Source organism: Oryctolagus cuniculus, chromosome 3 (assembly GCF_051225735.1).
Source record: "Oryctolagus cuniculus isolate XC-2025 breed Fujian yellow rabbit chromosome 3, ASM5122573v1, whole genome shotgun sequence".
Lineage (NCBI taxonomy): Eukaryota > Metazoa > Chordata > Mammalia > Lagomorpha > Leporidae > Oryctolagus > Oryctolagus cuniculus.
The window spans coordinates 42637891-42660302 of record NC_142869.1 but is presented as its reverse complement, the minus strand read 5'-3'; the positions used below and the strand labels follow the sequence as shown (position 1 = coordinate 42660302).

The window sequence follows — 22412 nt, the reverse complement described above, 5'->3', positions numbered from 1 at the left end:
TTTACTGGAAGCCACAGCTAACAAGTCTGTGCTCCATGAGAAAACTAAGGCACCACACTGGAGGGGAGATGTAGAGGCAGAAGTGCTCCCCTTCCCAGCCTGCTCGAGGACCTCACTGAAGTCCTAGGCTCAGCTTGGGGGCTGCAGTGGGGGCAGTTTTGCACATGTAGTGTGGAAACCTGGCAGTTTGTACATCCAAGACACAAGGGGATTGAATTCGGCCATCCTCAAGGCCCATGAAATCAGATTAGAAATTTTTGTGAAATGTTATTTTTTAGGCATTTAATAAGCACTGGCTAAATTGCATTATCTAACAAATGAATTTAGATTTTAGAACCAAATGTAAGTATAAAAGACACTTGTGCAGTACCTGTCATGTCTCAGTATGGGTGTAGGCAACACGCTTGTCAGAAGCCATCCAAATTCAGCCAGTGTGTGCAACAGAGGGCCATAATCCGTTTTGATTTCACAGCCCTGCATAAATAAGCATAGTCTCATAGAGCTCACAGTCTAACGACAAAGACAACCAATGCTACAAGCAATGACAATAAAGGGTGATGGTGCTGTGATAAATGGAGTTCACTCTCTGTTAAAGTACAATTTCATTTGCTGGAGCCTCCCTGGGCCTCCCTGTTGTCTTCTAACCATTGAGTCACATGAAAAAATCACTGGGTGTATAGAGCGGTTTCTATCTGTTTCTGCAAGTTTGGGCCTTCCTTTGGTCTTGTTAGGGCAGTAGTTCAACTTTGATGTACGGAGGGCTAGGAATCTGCATTTTTAAAAAAAGCTTCCTAGGGGATTTGGATCCAAGTAGTTTGCAGGGTAAACTTTCAGAAACACTGGTGTGGGAATTGAGCAGTGAGGATGAGAATGGGGAGTGAGCCCGGGTGGTGACGAAGAGGAATGTGAGTGCAAAGGTCCTTTCACTGCTCTTCATGCTCATTTGGAGTTGTTTCTTATTTTAAGCTTTACTTCTTTCCTCAACTTCTCCCCTCCCCTCCTCAATGGGATGTCTAGTTTCTTGGAAAATGGGCTAGGCCTCTGTGACCTTTTTAAGGCCAGAAAGGCAACAGTGTCCCTGAAAGAGCTGGTGAGGACCTTGGAGACACAGCGAAGGACACCTGACCCAGTGTGTGCACCCCAAAGGCAGGTCATCTGGTGGCATCTGAATTCAGAGTGCACAGGCAATGTCATCTCTGATCTGGAAGGGAGATATGTGTGTGCATAGGCGGCCTGGCCAGAGACAGAACACTTTTTGGGTAGCTTGGCCTCTGAAAATCAATTCATAAGGCTCTAAGAAAAAGTGGTCACACTGGTTGCCTGGAGATAAAATACTAGTTGAGTGACTTTTTTTTCCCCCCACTTTCACCCAGTTGTCATGGTGTTGTAGAAAGAGAATTTCAGTGCCAGGGGACTTTTGTTTAGGGTTAGCATGTCACATTTTGCAGGAATTTACTGCTGTTTATGTATAAATAACTATTGTGCTATCTTACAAAGAGGTCAGAGGAGATCAGAGTTTAAAAAAGTTAAAACATTGTTAAAAAAGTTTAACATCAAATAAAGCAAATGCTACCTTTTCACAAATCTGTAAGAAGGCTGTTCATGGATTTGTGATGAAATTCCTTCCAGATGTTAACAAATGTGTGTTTAAGGACCATGTAAAACTAAGTATGAAATGTAGATGGTCAGAAATGGCAGCTCACCTCAATGACAGTCCACTGTTCTACCACAATGGCATCATTTCCTTTCCTATTAGAACCTGGCACTCCAGAGCCTTCTTCTTCATAGATAAAAAATCCTTCCAAAGATTTAGACAAATGGTCTCCTGTGAGGAAAAGGACACAACGAAGAAGAGTTGTAATAAGTGACCCCTAAGATCATCTAAATCCTATAGTGATAGAAAGCATAAGGAAAAACTACCAATTCAAAAGCATTTGTTGGGGTCAGCGTTGTAGTGTAGTGGATTATGGCAGCGCCTGTAATACCAGCATCCAATGTGGGATCTGGGTCAAGTCCCAACTGCTCCACTTCTAATCCAGCTCCCTGGTAATGGCCTGGGAAAGAAGTGGAAGATGGCCTAGTGTTTGGGCCCCTGCACCCACGTGGAAGACCTGGATGAAGCTCCTGGCTCCTGGCCCACCTCTGGCCTTTGAGGTCACTTGGGGAGTGAGCTGGTGGATGGAAGACCTCTCTCTCTATATCTAACTCTGCCTTTCACACAAATCAATCAACAATAAAAAAAAATCTGTTTTGATTGAATCAGTAACATTGCTCCTCCTCTTTGAAGGCTTTATTTCTCCCCTAAAGGTTAAGAGTTTTATACTTGACTGAGTTAAAATCAAGCGACAGCTATCAAAACTACAAAAGCAAAAATGAGGTTGAATAATGTGATACTGTGAGAATAAGTGGAAAATCAACCTAAAAAGCATCTGTAGAGATTTTTCACATCAGATTATGGTTTATGATCCATATGTTGCATGCATATTAGTTATACCATTAAGAGAAACAACATCAAGTTATACCATTAAGAGAAACATCAAAAACACTAATCCTAGAAATTAGAGGTATGATATTAAAATTAACACAAAAGCTTCAAAAAATATAAACACAGAACAATTATTTGCCTCAATGATGATGATGCAGAAAAAAAGAAAAACTCAAAAAATAAAAACATAAACAGTGACAGGAAGACCCTAAACAGAAGCATTGTTAAAAGAATTCCTGTGGGGAAGGAAGTTTTAAGGGAGGGCCTCTTTGACTTTTTCTTGAATAATTGATAATAACCAGCTGGCCTAAACCAAACTGATTTTATGGAATTTCTTTTGTCTCCTATTTTGCAATGGGAGACATTTTTCTCATGGTCATGTGCTGGTTAAACATTCTGGTTTCTATGCAGCACAATGTCACATATCAAATTTTCTGTGGTTGAGAGTTCCTTACAAAATAAAGGCCTACAAACATTTCACAGGATCTTTAATGCTTAAAGACAAAAAAGACGAAAGTAATTTCAATATAATTTCTAGCTTGAATTTTTGTTAACAGGCTATAAAGTTTTAGGGAAAATCCTTGTTTTTGACATTCCTTATGGTTACAGCAGAACACCACAAAGAATTTACTTTGTTCAGAGTAGTTCCCAAGAATCCAGTAAAGTTCAATTTACTATTTGAAACTGGCTTTCTACTTATTGTATGTGTTTCCTTTCCTTTAAGTTTACTGATCAACTGTCACAATGAACTGACTAATAGAATCAAACCTATTTCTGATTGTAAGTTTAGTGCATCACTAGATAATTTTTAAAATTGTTTATGCCTCAAGTCCTTTTTAGAATGGGAGTATGAGTTTTTGAAAGTAATTATACACTATGATAAACATGAAGTTAATTAGAACTGCTTTTAAAAAAAATTTATTTATTTATTAATCAGCAGAGTTACAGAGAGGCAGAGGCAGAGGCAGAGAGAGAGAGAGAGAGAGAGAGAGAGAGAGAATCTTTCATCTGCAGGTTCACCCCACAGATGGCTGCAACAGCCGGAGCTGTGCCAATCTGAAGCCAGGAGCCAGAAGCTTCCCCCGGGTCTCCCACGTGGATGCAGGGGCCCAAGGACTTGGGTTATCTTCCACTGCTTTCCCAAGCCATAGCAGAGAGCTTGACTGGAAGTGGAGCAGCCGGGACTTGAACCAGTGCCCATATGGGATTCCGACACTGCAGGCGGCGGCTTTATCTGCTATGCCACAGAGCCAGCCTTGACTGCTTTTAACTTATTTTGGGATTATATAATGTGAAAACTTTAATAATGTGAAAACTTTGGGGCTCTGTGTCTGTGTTCTTGCTTTTAATATTGAGATATACAGGCCGGCGCCGCGGCTCACTAGGCTAATCCTCCGCCTTGCGGCGCCGGCACACCGGGTTCTAGTCCTGGTCGGGGTGCTGGATTCTGTCCCTGTTGCCCCTTTTCCAGGCCAGCTCTCTGCTATGGCCCGGGAGTGCAGTGGAGGATGGCCCAAGTCCTTGGGCCCTGCACCCCATGGGAGACCAGGAGAAGTACCTAGCTCCTGCCAGCGGATCAGTGTGGTGCGCCGGCTGCGGCGGCCAATTGGAGGGTGAACCAACAGCAAAGGAAGACCTTTCTCTCTCTCTCTCTCTCACTGTCCACTCAGCCTACCAAAAAAAAATAATAATAATAAATAAAATTGAGATATACTAGTACTTCTGAACTTTCTGGTCTAAAAGAATGAAAGTGGTAGACTCATAATACAGTATTATTTAGGAATAAAAAAGAAAGACTCAGTGCTATGCATTAACAGATGGATTTCAGAGATACTATGTTGAATGAAAGAAGTCATTGACAAAATAGTATGTTCTGTTTAACTCGGCCTGTGTGATTCCTTAGCACCCCTCTGTGGTGATGGAACCCAGGAGGGAGGTTATTTCTAGGTGGGAGGATATGGACGGGGAAGGGTCATGAGGGGGCCTTCTGGGATGCTGGAAATGATCTCCATCTTGAACATTTGTGTTCTTTCAACTGTCCATATGAGGTGGGTGGGACTTCAAAAGTTATGGAAAATGGAATTATAAGATAATGTGAATTTTCCATGAACATTTTGAAGCCCTTATATAGGATTTTAGTGCACTTTACTGTATATCAAATTATATTTAAGATGCAAAAACAAAGTCTTTCCTTCTTACTTTGGAGTTCTAGGGGCCCCTTAGGTCGCTTTTCCAGATCCCATACCAGGTCCCAGAGCCATGGAAGTCTGATACTTGCTCAAGAGGGAGTTCTTATACTTCTCCCCCGCAGAAGTGGCAGCTAGGGAGGGTGGCAGGGGAGCCTCATGGGGAAGTGACTATCTGCTTGCTCAGTGTGTTAAATATTCCAGGTAATGGAATGAGGTGGCCATTCTGAAAGACTACATAATAACTGTCCCCCACTGAATCACCTCTTAATGTTACATAACTCAGAGCTTCCCAACCAGTGGGATTTAGCTCACTGGTGTGCCAAGATAGAGAGCGCCCCCTCCTGCTCAGAGCAGCTTTATCCACTTTTCACCCATGTGCCCAGAATGGTACTATTTTCCGTGTGTATGTGGTATGTAAAAGATACAAGCCTCGGGGCCGGTATTGTAGGGTAGTGGGTAAAGCTGCCCTCTGCGGCACTGTCATCCCATATGGGAACCTATTTGAATCCCAGCTGCTCCTCTTCTGACCCAGCTCCCTGCTAATGTGCCTGGGAAAGCAGCAGAGGTTGCTTGGGCCCCTGCACCCATGTGGGAGACCCAGAAAAAGCTCCTGGCTTCTAGCTTGGGACCGGCCCAGTTCTGGCATGACAGCCATTTTAGGGAGTGAACCAGCAGATAGAAGATCTGTCTTTCCCTCTCTCTGTATCTATGACTTTCAAATAAATACATAAGTCTTTTTTTTTTTAAAGATACAGGCCTGATCTACTGCTTCTCAAAAAAAAATTTTTAAGCTAAATAATATCAATAGCAAAGTGCTCTTGTATCCTTGAAAGATAGTCTCCTGTTAGAGTTTGCAGTGAATCATGGTGAACTTAATGTCCTGTCATAAAAGTTCATACAAACTTTCCTCTCTTTTCAAATATATTAATTTTATGTAAAAAAGTAGTGCTGTCTTCTACCCACCCTCTCAGTCTTTAAGTAATATTGACACTCTAGGATGAGGTTTATCTTGAGAGCTTGTGAACCTGTGTACTTCCTGGCACAATGCTGAATACTCCAAGGATACTTGAACCCTGGTTTGAAAAACATAAACTTGAAGGATTTTCAGGAAATGGGTTACTTGCCAAGACATAAAGACTTTCCATTCATTTTAGCTTCATATGACATTGACAATCCTATAAATGTGTTTTTATTTAGTATTTTTGGTCCATGTATTATTTTGCATTGAATTGCCCAAAGGTGGGCCAGGACCACCTCTGAAGTGGATGCAGGCACATGCAGTTAACACTCATTCCATGCTACTGTCACGTACAGTCTGTCTGCCAAAGGAATCTCTCAGCCTAATGCTTCTTGTGGCCTATACCACTGTCTCTCTAGAGACTCTGGCAACAGCCTCTTGACAACCTCCCCATTTTCACTCTGGCCAAAAAGCTATTTTTAAAGATGCAAATCAGATCAGGAGTTGCTCTTTATATTTTCAATGGATGAATGGGAATTGGCATCCTGACAAGATGGTTAAGAGCAAACACTCCATCTACATGGCCCCACCAACTTCCAGTTGTATGAATATGGGCACATTATTTATATCTGTGTGCCTCTGTGTCCTCAGGTGTAAAAGGCAAATAATCATACCTACCTAAGAGGGTTGCAATGGGGGACTAAGCGAGTTAACATCAGGGTACTAGAACAATGCTGGCATGTGGTAAGTGTAAAATGCACCACTGGCTCTTGTTGCATGGTTGACAGCACCAGACTCTTCATGGAATTGTTGCTGCTTGCCTCTTCCACTTTGTCTACAGCCATTCTTTCTTGCCCACCTGGCTCCAGTGACACAGACCTTTTCCCAGTTCTTTTCTGACCTAGGGTCTTTATACAATTATGGGTGTTTCTTCTGCCTAGAATTTTCTACCTCTGGCTCTCGCATGCCTGCTCCTTTATAGCTTCCTAGACTGAGTGATTGTTACCTTCCTGGATGAGACTTCCTGATTGCCCCTTTAAGTGGGTTCTTTCCTGGTAGTCTTACCTCAATATCCTGTTGGGTAATGTCACAGCACTTCTTTTAGTTTTGAAACTAGATGTATGTGTTTTGACATCTTTCCTGCCTGAGCGCCTCATGTTGCATGGCTGGCTCTTTGAGAGTAGGAAGCAGGCCCATTACTCATTGTAGACCCAGTGCCTGGCACAGGGCCTGGCGTGTCCATAGAAGGAGACCTCCAAAAGTCGTGGGAAAATGAAATGAAGATGTCCATGTCGGTGCAAACAATTTTGAAAGCCATGCATAGTTTTTTTTCATACTGCATTTCCATGCATTTTGTGAACCTTTTGAAGAGCCTCCTCACATACATGAAATGAATAAGTATACATTTTAATGTTATAACTGTACCCCATTCCTCATTGTGATACTTCTCCACCAATCCCACACAAGCATTTTTATAAGAGGGAAGAAATCGAAATGAGTATCAAGTGTAGTTTGAAAAGAATTCATAAAACTCCACATGTGGCATAAACTGTGGTCTTCTAGGGTGGGGTATGGGCATTGGAGGCTAGCAGAGTGTGGGAACCTCAACGGTGAGAGAGAGGGAGAGGGGGAGAGAGAGAGACAGAGAGAGACCCAGGGGGCTTTTCAAAGGGCTTTTCAAAGCAGGGAAGGCTGAGAGTGGATGTGAAAGGACACTGACAAGGAATTTCATAGATTTTATACCATGACACTGCCAAAGTAGAAAAATTTGAAAACATTTTTTCCTCTTTCTATTTCTAGAGGAAGGCACTTCATCATTATTATTTGTGGGGTGATATATTAAATTTCTGAGCAATATCTGGCTTTGCACTTGCATTCCTCATGGTGGGCTGACTTCTGACAATGTTTTGAAGAGGATAGAAGCAAGACAGAACAGAATATGCATTGTCTCTCCATGCGCTTTAGATGTCAGGCATCAAACATCCCAGAACAAAGTGGCCAATTCAGCCAGCTTCCTCTGACTTGTTCTCACAGTGACACAGACATTGCTCACAATTTCCCCTTTGCAGCTTCCCTGTGTACTCCCAGGAAAGGCCCAAATGACACACCCCATTGCCAGACCCCACAGACTGAGGTGGCTTGTTAGGGGCTTGGGACAGCCCACACTGTAAAACGTCTAATGAGACATTTCAGGGCTTCTGAGGCGGGAGAGTCTCCCTGGGGTTTTCTAAATAGTTCTAAGGCTTGAAGAACAAAAGGCCCACAGAGTTTCTGGCTGGCAAGTGCTGGGGCTAATTTTATTTTCATCAGGCCAGGCCCAAGGCAGGGATGCCTGAGAGAGATTGTGAGAAGAGTGTTTTTTTCCCTTAGGCAGTTGGTCACAAACCAAAATTTGAAATGGCTCCAAGTTAGTTTCTGGATATAAGACTCATTGCTACAAATGATTGCATATTTCATTGTAACTAAATGAGAAAGGCTGGAGGGAGATGGAAAACAAAAGAAGATGGAAATAAGAAGAGAGCCAGCATTGCTTTCTGAGACAAAGACTATTTTCCTATATGATTTATGGAGAGTCAGGTAGTGTCCAAAAGTGGGATAATGTCACAGACATGGATGTTAAGTCTCAAATACCACCATGAGCCTCCTAGTCGTGCTGACATAGTACATTTTATTTGGAAACCTCCACTAGTTGATCACTCAGTGGTTTGTCTATTCCTTACAGTTACAATCCAACAGTAAATGTTATGTTATAATTCTACCATGCACATTGGATGTCCAAATGAGTATCCGTTTGCTCTCCACTATGGTTGTATTCTGAAATCAGTGTTACATAGTGGTGTGGAGACTGAAATCTATTTCCTTAGAAATAACATCAGTCTTTTCAGTCACAGAGTTTGAGAGGTAAAAACATTCTCATCAACATCAACATAAGTTCAAACTCTTCAGATAAAAAAATCATTAATACTAAATTTACCTTTAGATGTTTCCCAGGATACAAAAGAATCAATTAAAGACAAGCCTTGCTTATAATAAAATGTAGTTAATTCCAGCCAATCAGCATCAAGTGTACTGATGACAGCTCCTTTTCTTGTTACTTTCATTGAAAGGATGCCTTCCTGATAGGTCCAGCAGGTTGAATCATCATCAAAAGCATTGAAGGCTATATACAACTTGTTATCTGAAGACAGGAATTCAGAAAGAGGAAAAATTATAATTTTACTGATCAAAAATTCTTAAAATTTAAAAATAATAAAGAGATATTTCAAGCAGAGAAATGAGTATAGAGAATTATAAAAGTATTCACCACTTAGTTCAACCAAATGTTAACATTACACTATATTTAAGTCAGACTATTTTTTTCAAAGAAATGAGAAATAAATACAATGGTGACTCCTATAAAGCACTTCATAATTCCATTTTCCAGAAATAACTACCATAATGAATTTGGAATTTATTATTCTCTTGCACACTTTCATTCTTTTAATAAACATTTATATATCGATGAATGATGTGTAATGTTTTATGATTTAAAAAGCTTTATTTGGAGTAGGTGGCTGGTTTACTGGTTGAGATACCAGTTAAGATGCCTGTGTCCCCTAAGTTCCTGGGTTAGATGCCTGGCTCTAGCTCCTGACTCCTGCTTCCTGGGGGTACAGACCCTGGGAGGCAGTGGTGATAGTTCAAGTGGTTGAGTAGTTGCCACCCATCTGGAAGACCTGGACTGAATTCCCACTTCCCTGTTTCAGTGGCTCATAGCTGTTGTGGGTGGTTGAGCAGTGAACCAGCAGACAGGAACTCTCTTTCTGTCTCTCTCTCTATCTCTTTGCTTCACAAATAAATTAAGAAAAAATTTAAACTTTATTTACATGACATCATATTATATATACCAATCTACAAATTGAGTTTTTGGTTCAACAATATGTTTTGAAATGCAAATAATATTGTAGGTCTTATTCACTTATTATTTTTTTAAAGATTTATTTCTTTACTTCCATCTGCTGCAACAGCCAAGGCTCAGCAGGTTGAAGCCAGGAGCCAGGAATTCCATCTGGGCCTCCCATGTGGGGGGCAGGGGACCAGGAACTTGAGCCATCTTCTGCTGTCTTCCCAGGTGCATTAGCAGGAAGCTGGGTCAGAAGCAAAGCAGCAGCAGAGCAGCTGGGACTCAAACTGGCACTTCAATATGTGATGCTGGCAAAGCAGGCAACAGCTCACCCAGCTGGGTCACAAAGCTGGCCCTTAACTGCTGCATAGTATTCTAGTTTACTACTCTCTTTTTGAGGGATGTATAAATTATTTCCAGTATTTTGTTACTACAAACATTTTCATGCATCCTTGGACACATATGTGAGACTGACTCTAGAATGTGTATTCGGACATAGAAATACTGGAAATTAGCAAATTCTTAACTTGAAGTCTATGGACCAATACTTGTGGTTGTATTTTAGGAAGTTTAACATAACTTATATTACAACCAAAAGTATTTGAATTCCATGGGTTTTGCCAGATAATTAAGAGCTATTACCCTAGAAGATTATACTAATTAGTACATAACTTTAAGATATTTAGAAATCAGAATCTAAATATTGATAATTTAATAAAGTAGTATGTTGGATCTGGAACTGAAAAGACCAGAAGCAGACACCTGATTTGATCAAACTTAGGGTGGGAATCAGCATGGGGTTTAAAAGTAGCCCTGGGTGAAAGCTGTTGAGTAGCTCCCCAACCATAGCTCCACCAATTCTTGTTCACTTTTACATCCCTATAATTTGTATACTGCATAAAACTCAGCATGGTTGTAAGGTAGGGAAGTGGTGAGGAAAGCAGAGGATGGTGGTGGTGTGGTAGGCATAGGTGAGATAATGAGTTAGGAAACACTTCCAGCTCTTTCCCAGACGGTGCTTACATGGTCAAATGGCTCTCCGCCATGCACAGTATGTTCAACACACATCATCATAACTGCCAAAGCCTATGCCACCAGTGTGTGCTCCTCCAGTGCCAGCACTGAGCACCGGATCAGTTACTAGAAGGTAACTTAATACAGCGTTGGCTCTGTGCCAGGCCCCGGGCTGAACAATTTGTAGACCTCTCTTGTTTACTTCTCTCAGCAACCCCTCGAAGGAGGTCCCACTGCACCCTTTTTATAAAGAAACGGAGGCATCTGACGCCAGAACTCACACTGCATACTTGGAGGTATATGAAGGCTTTGATTTTCTTCGACAGTGCTTTTGAAAAGCATGCCCTTAAAGGCCTCAGAAAACCTGAGCCGTCGAAGATACATGAAGAAGATTCTCTCAATTTCTGGGGAAGACTTGGTAGTTGGCAAAGAAGAATAAAACTATTGTTTAAAGTTATTTTGGGCTCTAGGCACTATTGTTCTAATAATTGTTTCATCATGATGTGCCATTTTCATATTCTAGCTGATTATCAAAGAAAGCCATCTAATTTCAGAGGTGAAAGCCATTCATTAAATGGGAAAGGCCAAAAACTACAATTCTCATACACAGTTTACAAGAACAAAATAAATAAGAACAGCTTTCTTTATAGACGCACTTCTTTACTACCTGTGTATGGCCTCCAGAGGTTTATAAGAAAGTTTTAGATGACTAAATGGAAACCAATGTTCCACACAGAGTTTCATTATGTCGATGGCGCTGTGTGGCTTGCCAGAGACAACTGTCTGAAAAAACCCTCTGCCTTATTTCTGGCTGTAATGATTTTAAATTTTATATTAGTTCACTTGGACTTTTTTAATCTTTCAAAATTTTCATTTTTACCTCCTATTTCTAAAAATACTTCAAAAACTTATTTGATAAATTTAAACTAGTAACATGAGGGTACTTTAGAAAGTGTGTTGAAGGCCAGTGCTGTGCCTCACTAGGCTAATCCTCCGCCTTGCGGTGCCGGCACACCAGGTTCTAGTCCCGGTCAGGGCGCCGGATTCTGTCCTGGTTGCCCCTCTTCCAGTCCAGCCCTCTGCTGTGGCCAGGGAGTGCAGTGGAGGATGGCCCAAGTGCTTGGGCCCTGCACCCCATGGGAGACCAGGAGAAGCACCTGGCTCCTGCCTTCGGATCAGTGCGGTGCGCCGGCCGCATTGCGCCGGCAGCAGTGGCTATTTGAGGGTGAACCAACGGCAAAAGGAAGACCTTTCTGTCTCTCTCTCACTGTCCACTCTGCCTGTCAAAAAAAAAAAAAAAAAAAAAAGTGTGTTGAAAAGTGGAATTAAAAGATAAGTTTATTTTTGATACCAAAAAAAATTTGAAACCCATCCAGTTTTCTCATAATAGACATTGTCTTGAAGTTTTTGAAGACTCCTTGCATAGTCTCTTTCTACTCATCATATCTGTTACCTTCTTTTCTTGATTTAGAGGAAGTGGGGCTGCCATTTTGTTCCGTTTGATCCTGTTTGCTTTCGTGATGAAGTTCTTCTTCAATTCCACTTTCAGACGATTGCCCACTTAAGGTTCCTTCATTCCAGCTTTTACAGTTTTCTTCTGAACTGTGTCTCACATGTAGCATTGATTCTAGATCTCCGTCATGGCTGGTTCCATTGCAGAATTTAGATGGATAATGTTGTGGTATGAACCCAACAAATTTCATTCCTTTTTTAGCAGCGACATTAATCTGAAGTTTAAGAAGAGATGGCAGGACAAAATGTAAATTCTATTTGCATTAATCACTTTATTAATTAACCTCTAGGTTACCCGAGGAAATCTATTACAATATAGAGGAAACCAACTACTAACTAAAGACCCATTCATAAACTAATGACCCCAAAACAACACTGCTCATATGATTATGTCACACTAGCATTGTGACTTCTTCAAATATAACTAATACATTTTAGAAGTTATGAAATCAGGAATGAATTATATTCTTCTCTGAATTCTATTTGGGAAGAATTAATAACTCTATCACATGACTTTTGTATACCATATAACAATGGCCTCCAGTAGAAGCAGAATTTAAAGCTGATCTATGAAATCCCCAGTAACATTACCTGATACATTATCATTAATAAGGAACAGGCATTAATTCATTAATTAAAAAACAAAAAACAGAGCATTGTTTGATGTTAATAAAGAAAACTGCAAAATCTTGATGAAGGAGTAGGTATAAAGTACAAGCTCAGTTCATACTGCAACTCTTAGGAAGCTTTCTGATGCTATTGCCCCCTCTCTGGGCCAAATATGCATGGTTAGATTTCACCTTATCAATTAAAGAATAGGATTCTGTAGCATATGATGAAATGCTAGTGAAATAATTGGTGATTTTAAGAGTGGTTATTTTGGGGGCTGGTGTTTGGCCTAGCAGTTAAGATGCCTGCATTCGGGGCCAGCGCTGTGGACTAGTGAGCGGATAAAGCTACCACCTGCAGTGCTGGCATCCCACATGAGTGCAGGTTCGAATCCCAACAACTCCACTTCTGATCCAACTCTCTGTTATGGCCTGGGAAAGCAGCTGGCCCAAGTCCTAGGGCCCCCGCACCTGTGTGGGAGACCCCAAAGAATTTCCTGGCTCCTGGCTTCCGATTGGCCCAGCTCTATCCATTGTGACCATTTGGGGAGTGAACCAGTGAATGGAAGACCTCTCTCTCTCTCTCTCTCTCTCTCAGCCTCTGCCTCTCTGTATAAACAAACAAACAAACAAATCCTTAATAAATAAATAAATAAATAAATCTTTAAAAAAAAAAGATGCCTGCATTCCACACTGGAGTGCCTGAGACTGATGCCTGGCTCTGGTTTCTGACTCCAGCTTCCTGCTATTAGGAACTCCGGCAAGTAGTGGTGATGGCTAGGTGGTTGGATCCTGCACTCCATGTGGGAGACTTGGATTGAGTTTCTGGCTTCTGGCTTCAGCTTGCCCAGCCTTGGCTGATGGAGGTATTTGGGGATTGAATCACCAAATGGGAGCTCTTTGTCTGTCCATCTTGCAAATAAATCAATTTGAAAATTACAAAAAAAAAAAAAAAAAAAAAAAAAAAAAAAAGAGTGGTTATTTTCCTCTCTGCTTTTGCTTCACTTCTGTTTTATTTTTGTCTTTTCCTTCCTTCCTTCCTTCCTTCCTTCCTTCCTTCCTTCCTTCCTTCCTTCCTTCCTTCCTTCCTTCCTTCCTTCCTTCCTTCTCCATTCTTTTCTTCTCTCTCTTTTTAAAGATTTATTGATTTAATTGAAAGGAGAAGAGAGAGAGATGTTTTTTGCCTCTGCTGGTTCCCTCCCAAAATGGATGATAGCCAGGGCTGCATTAGGCTGAAGCCAGGATCCAAGATCTCCATCTGTGTCTTCTATGTGTATGGTAGGAACTCAAGCACTTCGTCATCTTCTGCTGCTTCTCAGGCGCATTAGCAGGGAGCTGGATTAGAAGCAGAGCAGCTGGGATTCAAGCTGGCACTCTGAAATGGGATGTGGGCATCTTAAAAGTGGTGACTTAGGCCAGCGCCGCGGCTCACTAGGTTAATCCCCCACCTTGCAGCGCTGGCACACCGGGTTCTAGTCCCAGTCGGGGCGCCGGATTCTGTCCTGGTTGCCCCTCTTCCAGGTCAGCTCTCTGCTGTGGCCAGGGAGTGCAGTGGAGGATGGCCCAAGTCCTTGGGCCCTGCACCCCATGGGAGACCAGGATAAGTGCCTGGCTCCTGCCATCAGATCAGTGCGGTGTGCCGGCTGCAGCGCGCCGGCCGTGGTGGCCATTGGAGGGTGAACCAACGGCAAAAGGAAGACCTTTCTCTCTGTCTCTCTCTGTCCACTCTGCTTGTCAAAAAAAAAAAAAAAAAAAAAAAAAAAAGTGGTGACTTAATCCACTGCACCACAGAGTCTTCCCCCATGTCTTTCTCTTGTTCAACTGGCAATTCCTTCAAGAGCAAGGACTACATAGTGCTTTGGAGATGTAGGTCCTTGATAGTAGTTCTTAAACAAATTAAAAGGAAGAAATAGCAATAATTTTTACATGGCAGTGGTTTTAAACATTTAAATTAAATGTTCTAAATGTCACCTGGGGGTGTGGGGCGGGGGGAAGAGTTTGATGGAGGTACAAATCAAACACCTACAGACAGAATGAAATACAATGAAAAATGCCAGAAAGAACTGGAGAAAAATCAGAGTGCAATGTCTAATCATAGGAGGCAGCTATAACTCAGTTCCAGACAATGAGGTGGGAGAATCTTGGGAAGGGGAGAAGGTGAGGGTGTGAAGAGTTAGGACAAAGGACTATGGCTGGGGCAATAGCATCTACCCCCGTAGATCAACATATTTAGTCCACAACAATGCAGGAAGTCTTACAGGCCCCCAACCCCAAATTTTCTTTTATATTTGGTGTCCTGGGAGAGTGGGGCAGGGGAGGGAGGAGCTAAGGAGGTATTCTGCAGGTGGAAATGGATGAATTTATTGTCAGTGCTTCCTCTAAGTCTTATTAATTGGGTTGAGTGAAAAAATGTAATGGGTTTTTCTATTACTAGAAAATTTTACCTAGAAAATCTGATAAAAACATGGTATTAATATCTTTTCCATCTTTTAAGTTGGAGGGTTGATACTCATAAAATGTTATTTGTATTTTTGAATCCTAAGAAAACTCTTGTAAACCTAATTTTAAAACAGATCAGGGCTGGTGCTGTGGTGTAGCAGGTAAAGCCACCGTCTGCAGTGTCTGTGTCCCATATGGGCAGTGGTTCGAGTCCCGGTTCCTCGAATTCCTATCCAGTTCTCTGCTATGGCCTGGGAAAGCAGCAGAAGATGGCCCAAGTGCTTGGGTCCCTGCACCCGCGTGGAAGACCAGGAAGAAGCTCCCGGCTCCTGGCTTCAGATTGGTGCAGCTCCGGACATTGTGGCCAACTGGGGAGTGAACCAGTGGATGGAAGCCCTCTCTCTCTCTCTCTGCCTCTCCTCTCTCCGTGTAACTCTTTCAAATGAAATAAACAAATCTTAAAAAAAACAGTAAATTTTTGTGTAATGTTAAAGTTTGGCTTAAAAATCTAGTCATTCAAGGATCAGCGTTATAGCATAGTAGGTAAAATTGCCGCCTATAACACCAGCATCCCCTACGTGCACCAATTCATGTCCTATCCAGGTCCCTCTAATGGCCTGGGAAAGCAGCAGAAGATGGACCAAATGCTTGGGTCCCTGAAACCACACAGGAGACCTGGATGAAGCTCCTGGCCCATCCCTGACAGTTGTGGTCATTTGGGGAGTGAACCAGTGATGAAAGACCTCTCTCTCCATCTCTTCTTCTCTCCCTGTCTCCCCCAACCCCTGTAACTCTGCCTTTCAAATAAAATAAAATAAATCTTTGAAAAAAATCTAGTCATTCAATAGTCAATTCTTTACACAAGGCAACTGTTCAAAAATAGTATTTGGCATCATCTATTGCTCTTGTTCGTACCTAGGGCAATGCTCAAATTTCATGTGCTATGTTTCCTGGAGCTTTATTCTTCACGAAATATCCCCATTACTCTAATTGCTGAGATAGCAGTATTTGTTTAAATAATTTTTTAGCTGTGTCCAGAAAGTCAAAGCAAAACAAGGACTTGGAAGGTAATCTACTATGATCAAATTAGTAGCTATATTTTTGTTTTCAAAAGAAACTTTCTAGAGTGGATTTATTCCCAAGAAAAAAATTTAAATTTCCCAGAATAGTAGTAAACGGTTTGTGTACTTTGTTTATAAAACTCTAGTCTAAAGACTTTCTAAAAACCCTTAGTGAATAGTGACTTTGTGTCTACATGGAAAACATCATTAGCAGCTATAGCTGGCTACACACAAACCACAGATAATTTTACACACATGGCTATTTAAAGCTTGGAAACAATAGAAACAAATGAACACATTTCATAGTTTCTAACCTGAAAAAAAAATGCCTTAGATTTTGGCTGTGTGTATTTAAATAAAAAGCTAAAACCTTATAAACATGCTAATGAAACTAAAACCAAAAAGTTCTCATCATAAAATTCTACCAATTTAGACTATTTGTGAATGTATTTTTTCTTGGTTTTAATCAATACACATGTACTATTCAATTTTCCATTCAATTTTCAGTTGTCATACTACATAGACTTTTCTATCTTGACAGTTATATAATTGTCAGGTTTAATACCCATAAATATTCTATCCTACGGATACACCACTGTCTCCTTCAAAGTTATCAAGTTATTGGGAATTTGACCTTTTATTTACTGAATAAATTATGAAAATATCTCTGTATAAATTTTTTTCCTTTTCAATTATTTTCTTGGACTAGATTCCTAAACAGGAGATTATGAGGTCACAAAATAAAATAGAATGATGGTTCTTATTACCAAATTAATATTGAAGAATTACTAATATGTTTCAATGCCAGTTGCCATATGAATATTAACTGTTCTTAAGGTTTTACTAGTACTGATATAGTAATTTCAATTTAATTTCCCAATTTAATACTGATGAGGTATTAATTCTCAGTTTTTATTTACATTGAAAATTACTAGTTAGGTTAAACCTGTTTCAAACTGTATTAGTTATGCTTTCTTTTGTGTTTACTGTTCATGGACCATGTGTGTCTATTTAGAACTGGATATCACTTTCATGTATTTGTGTTCATTTCCTTTATATTTTAAAAAGGAAGTTCCCACAGACATATTTGTGGCAGATTTCCCCTTGATCCTTTGTTTTTATACATAGGATATATTTGTATGCTCAAACTCCTCAGACTATTCACAGTTGAATAGGTTTTCCATTTTCTTTTATAGTTTTTATATTTCTAAAAATTACCTTTTAATCACATCTGAAGTATGTGGAGCCAGCTTCCTATAGAACAGCTGCCCAGTTTTTCAACAGCGTTTGTTAAGTACTGGCCATTCATCCATTTTTATTGTATCATATTTTTTATTAAGCTCTTCTATGTGTTTAAAGGTACTTCTGGTAAATTCCATTCTGTGTCATTAGCCTGTATTTATCTGTTTTAACTCCGCACAATTCGGTACAAGTGCCTCAATGATGTCTTACATTCTGGCAGTAAAAGTCACCTAATCATTTCCCTAATCTTTATAAAGTGAAAAAGGAAATTGATAGAGAAGAAATATCAAATGTTTCTTAGTATTACATGAAGAAAATGTATGCTTATAGTACCTTTTCTATCAGCTCTTTTGCTACATCATTTGTTTGTGTCTCATAAGTTAGAGGACATTCCTCAATCACAAGCCTTGGGCGTTTTTGTCCACTGGGTGCTGCTGGATGCTTGGGGCTGTAACAGAGAGAATATGTTCATGGTTGGAGGCCATGTGTTTTCACATTTATGTGAAAACCAGTGAACAACTCACAAAAAAGGCTAAGGCAGACTTTTTTTGGTTATTTCTATGTAGAAAGATACCAAAAACACACCGTAACTTCTATTAAATTTCCTTAATTTAAACATCTGTTAACTTAATTTCTAATTTAAAATGGGAGACAAGCTTCATGTCTGTTGTTGTAATTGAAGTTAGTAGAAATGTTTTTTCATTGTTGTTATAGAAAAGCACAACTAAAAATCTATATAAAGACATAAATATTGTCCTGCTTTTTTCTTTTTCTTTTTTTCTGATCTTTATTCCTTGCTCATTCTTAGCCTTGTCAGGATGCTGCTAAGTCTATTTGAAGTAATACCTAAAGTGGGAAAAATGTGGTTAATACTGTGTAAAAATGTTCATTTAGTTATGCTTGAATGAATGACTATCTGATGAGGCTCTGTATCCTAGTGAGAGTTGAAGCCTGCACAGATTCTCTCATATGTATACATAGGTAGGAACTGCTCAGTGGCAGACCATATGCCTTAAAAACACCTAGAACTTTTAAAAGTCCTTTCTTTTTCTCAATTTTCCTATTTTCTCTTTTTCCCTCTTAGTTCATATTTCATTTTTTGCTTAGCCCCTTCATAGTAAAGTGATTGTTGTTGGTCCAATCATTAAAAAGAGAAAGCTCAGTTTTTTTTTTAAGACTTATTTACTTATTTGAAAGACAAGAGTTACAGAAAGGCAGAGGCAGAAAGAGAGAGAGAGATCCAGCTGCAATGGCTGGAGCTGGGCAATCTGAAGCCAGTAGCCAGGAGCTTTTTCCAGGTCTCCCATGTGGGTGCAAGGGCCCAACAACTCGGGACTCAAACTGGCACCCACATGGGATGCCCGCATTGCAGGCATCGGCTCTACCCACTATGCTACAGAGCCAGCCGGAAGAAAGCTCAGTTTTTAACCCTAGTTTTTGAGATGTTTTTAATATAGATGAAGATTTATGTAAAAAAAAATTGATGTGTTGGGGCTAGCATTGTTGCATAGTGGGTAAAGCCACCATCACATATAGGTACCGGTTCAAGTCCTGGCTGCTCCATTTCTGATTCAGCTCCTTGCTCATGGCCTGGGAAAAGTGCTTGGGCCCCTACCATCCACATGGGAGACCTGCATGGAGCTCCTAGCTCCTGGTTTTGGCCTGGCCCAGTGCTGGGTGATGCAGTTATCCAGGGGAGTGAACCAGCAGATGGAAGATCTCTCTCTTTGTCTCTCCTTCTCTCTCTGTAACTCTGACTTTCAAACATAAATAAATAAATCTTAAAAAAGAAAAATCCCAAAGGGCTGGCGCTGTGGTGTAGTGGGAAAGCTGTCTGCCTGCAGTGCCGGCATCCCACGTGGGCGCCAGTCCAAGACCTGGCTGCTCCACTTCTGATCCAGCTCTTGCTATGGTCTGGGAAAGCAGTAGAAGATGGCTCAAGTCCTTGGGCCTCTGCACCCATGTGGGAGACCCAGAAGAAGCTCCTGGCTCTTGGCTTCTGATGAGCATAATTCCAGCTGTTGGGATCAACTGGGGAGTGAACCAGTGGATGGAAGACGTCTTTCTCTCTCTGCCTCTCCTTCTCTCTTTGTGTAACTCTGACTTTTGGATAAATAAATAAATCTTTTAAAAAAACAAAACAAAACAAACAACTCAGTGAAAGCAGCCTTCCCAGGTCCGGTCCCCTGCGTTAGCCTAAGGACAGCACTTGCAGCTCACTGTACTTTCTCTCCTGCTGGAAGCTCCTGGCAGGAGCTTCCAGGAGGCTTGAATTGAATTGTTTTGTTGTTCACTGACATTCTCAAACCCCCACCCCCCACCCCAATCTCTGTCTCCCAGGAGCTAAAGTCAATCAGGAGTTTTAAGGAAGCAGTATAAATTTCCTTGCTTCAATCCAGGTTCAACCACTGGAAAATATGCCTTAAACCAAAATACCCAGTTATCATTTATTCTCCTTTATTTGGCTTAATGTATCTTAAGGGGAAGAGTTTGGCCTAGCGGTTAAGACACCCCTTGGGATGCCCACATCCCATATGGACTTGCCTGAATTTAAGTGTCTGTTATACTCCCTATTCATGCTTCCAGCAAATGTGCATCCAGGAAGGCAGTAGGGGATGGCTCAGGCACTTGGGTCCCTGCCATCCATCTGGGCGACCTGGATTGAGTTCTTGGCCCCACGCTCCTTCCTGGTCTGACCCTGGCCACTGCAGGCCTTTGGGAGCCAGTGGATGGGAGAGTTCTCTCTCTTTGTCTTAAAAATAAAAAAGTAAAAATTCAAGAAAAAAAGTTTATTTTAGACAGATAAAAATTGTCATTCTTTTTAAAAAGTTTTTATTTATTTATGTGTTTATTTGAAAGGCAGAGTGAGAGGGAAGGAGATATCTTTTACCTGCTGATTTACTCCCCAGTTGTCCACAACAGTCAGGACTGGGCCAGGCTGAAACCAGAAGCCTAGAACTCCGTCCTGGTCTCCCAGTGAGTGAAGGGACCCAGGTACTTGGGTCATCATCTGCTGCCTTCCTGGGTGCATTAGTAGCAAGCCGGATTGGGAGCTGAGTAACTGAGACTTGAGTTGGCACTCCCACACGGGATGTGGCCATCCCAAGGGGTGGCTTCACTCACTGTGCCAAACGTCAGCCCTCAAGCTTCATTCTTAACCGCCTCTGAACATGACTGATTTCTTGAGCACCACGCTTACCTTAATTTTAAGCGCAATAGCACCACCCTATACAGGTAATTTGCTGGGAGGTGTTTTCGCTGCCCCACAGGTTGTATGACAGGATGAATAGCCCCAACAACATATCCCTTAAGATAATAGTCATCCACTTTTGCTACTATATCCAGAATTGAATTTATCTTGATGACTTCTGGGTTTGATGAAGCTGAAATATCAAAAGCAAAGAGAAATTGGAACACTGTTAGGATTGAATTATACATTACTTCTTTGTATGACAATAGTAATGAGTAGGAAAAACAACCATATGACTTAACCGCAAATAAGTTACATTAGCATGTATTCCATATCTTCTAAGCTCATTTCTGAAAAAAGAAAAACTGACCATAAGAACTGGTAGATAAATGATATTGCCAATATGTTTTAAAGCAGAAATACAATTTCTTATATGTTTTTCAATTAAGACAGCTTCATTTTTAAATTAAAATGTATTTATTTATTTGAAAGAGAGAGAGAGAGAGAGAGAGAGAGAGAGAGTCCCTATTTGTTGGTTCTCTCCTCAAATGCCCACAACAGTCAGTGATGGACTGGACAGAAGCTGGGAGCCAGGAACTTAATCCAGATCTCCCACGAGTGGCAGGAACCCAGTTACCTGAGCATCACTGTTGCTTCTCACAGTCTGCACAAGCAGGAGGCTGGAGCCAGAAACAGGAGCTGGGAATCAAACCCAGCTGCTTCGATATGGGATGCTGGCATCTTAATCAGTCTACCCCAAGGAAGCTTTTAGACAGATACCCGTCTACCCCAAGGAAGCTTTGTTTTAGAATTTCATTTGAAGACTATATTTCCAATAGTAGATTTTAAAGAGATAAAGAGAAACAATAATTGAAGATTCAATTGTTTTTATGATTCTAAAGATGAAATGTACAATTTTTAAAGAAATAAAATTCATGCAAATCTGAAAATTAAAAATGGAAAAAATGGTATGTGTGGTGCAGCAATTGTTAAGTGCTTTCTCATTTCTAATTAATATTCAAAAGCATTGTTTTAAGTTTCTCTGGGAAGCTGAAAATAAAATTTCTTTTTTTTTTTTTTTTTGACAGGCAGAGTAAGAGAGAGAGAGAGAGAGAGAGAGAGAGAAAGCTCTTCCTTCCATTGGTTCACCCCCAAATGGCTGTTATGGCTGGCATGCTGCGCCGATCTGAAGCCAGGAGCCAGGTGCTTCTCCTGGTCTCCCATGTGGGTGCAGGGCCCAAGCACTTGGGCCATCCTCCACTGCCTTCCCAGGCCACAGCAGAGAGCTGGACTGGAAGAGGAGCAACCAGGACAGAATCCGGCGCCCTAATCGGGACTAGAACCCAGAGCACCGGTGCCGCAGGCGGAGGATTAGCCTAGTGAGCCATGGCGCCGGTCTGAAAATAAAATTTCTTACGGTACTTTATAAATGTTAGAGTAAATGAATTGAAAAAGTAAAGGTATCTAGAAGTGCTTTTTCATAAGCAAAAATTATAAATGCAGAGGAAATTTAAATGCAAAATTGATATGCAATTGAACATCCCTTGAAGGAGGGTAAATCTGTAGAAACTACAGAATAGTACCATCTGCACAGACTTTAACATATTAAAGGAAAAGAAGTGGCATTGTGCCACAGTGGGTTAAGACACCACCTGTGATACTGGCAGCCCATATGGGTGCTGGTTCCAGTCTTGGCCACTCCACTTCTAATCTAGCTCCCTAATAATGCACCTGGGAAAGCAGTGAAAGAAATCCCAAGTGCTTGGGCCCCTGCCACTCATGTGGGAAACCCGGATGGAATTCTAGGCTCCTGGCTTTGGCCCGGCCCGGT

At 41.1% G+C, this 22412-nt stretch overlaps 1 protein-coding gene across 7 annotated transcripts in view; it reads right to left on the bottom strand.

Annotated features, from left to right (window-relative positions):
* RFTN2 (raftlin family member 2) overlaps nt 1–22412 on the bottom strand; it is a 68669-nt gene that overhangs the window by 21602 nt on the left and 24655 nt on the right. For 4 of the 7 annotated variants that reach the window (XM_089330115.1, XM_089330116.1, XM_089330114.1 and 1 more), the window contains 6 exons: nt 20591–20774; nt 17725–17839; nt 11983–12256; nt 8607–8810; nt 1704–1825; nt 371–474 (listed from right to left, as the gene is read on the bottom strand). In XM_089330115.1, coding sequence (XP_089186241.1) covers nt 371–474; nt 1704–1825; nt 8607–8810; nt 11983–12256; nt 17725–17839; nt 20591–20774 — 1003 coding nt within the window. The remainder of the gene's footprint in view (nt 1–370; nt 475–1703; nt 1826–8606; nt 8811–11982; nt 12257–17724; nt 17840–20590; nt 20775–22412) is intronic. The other 3 variants (XM_089330118.1, XM_089330119.1, XM_089330117.1) reach the window with 2 other exon arrangements.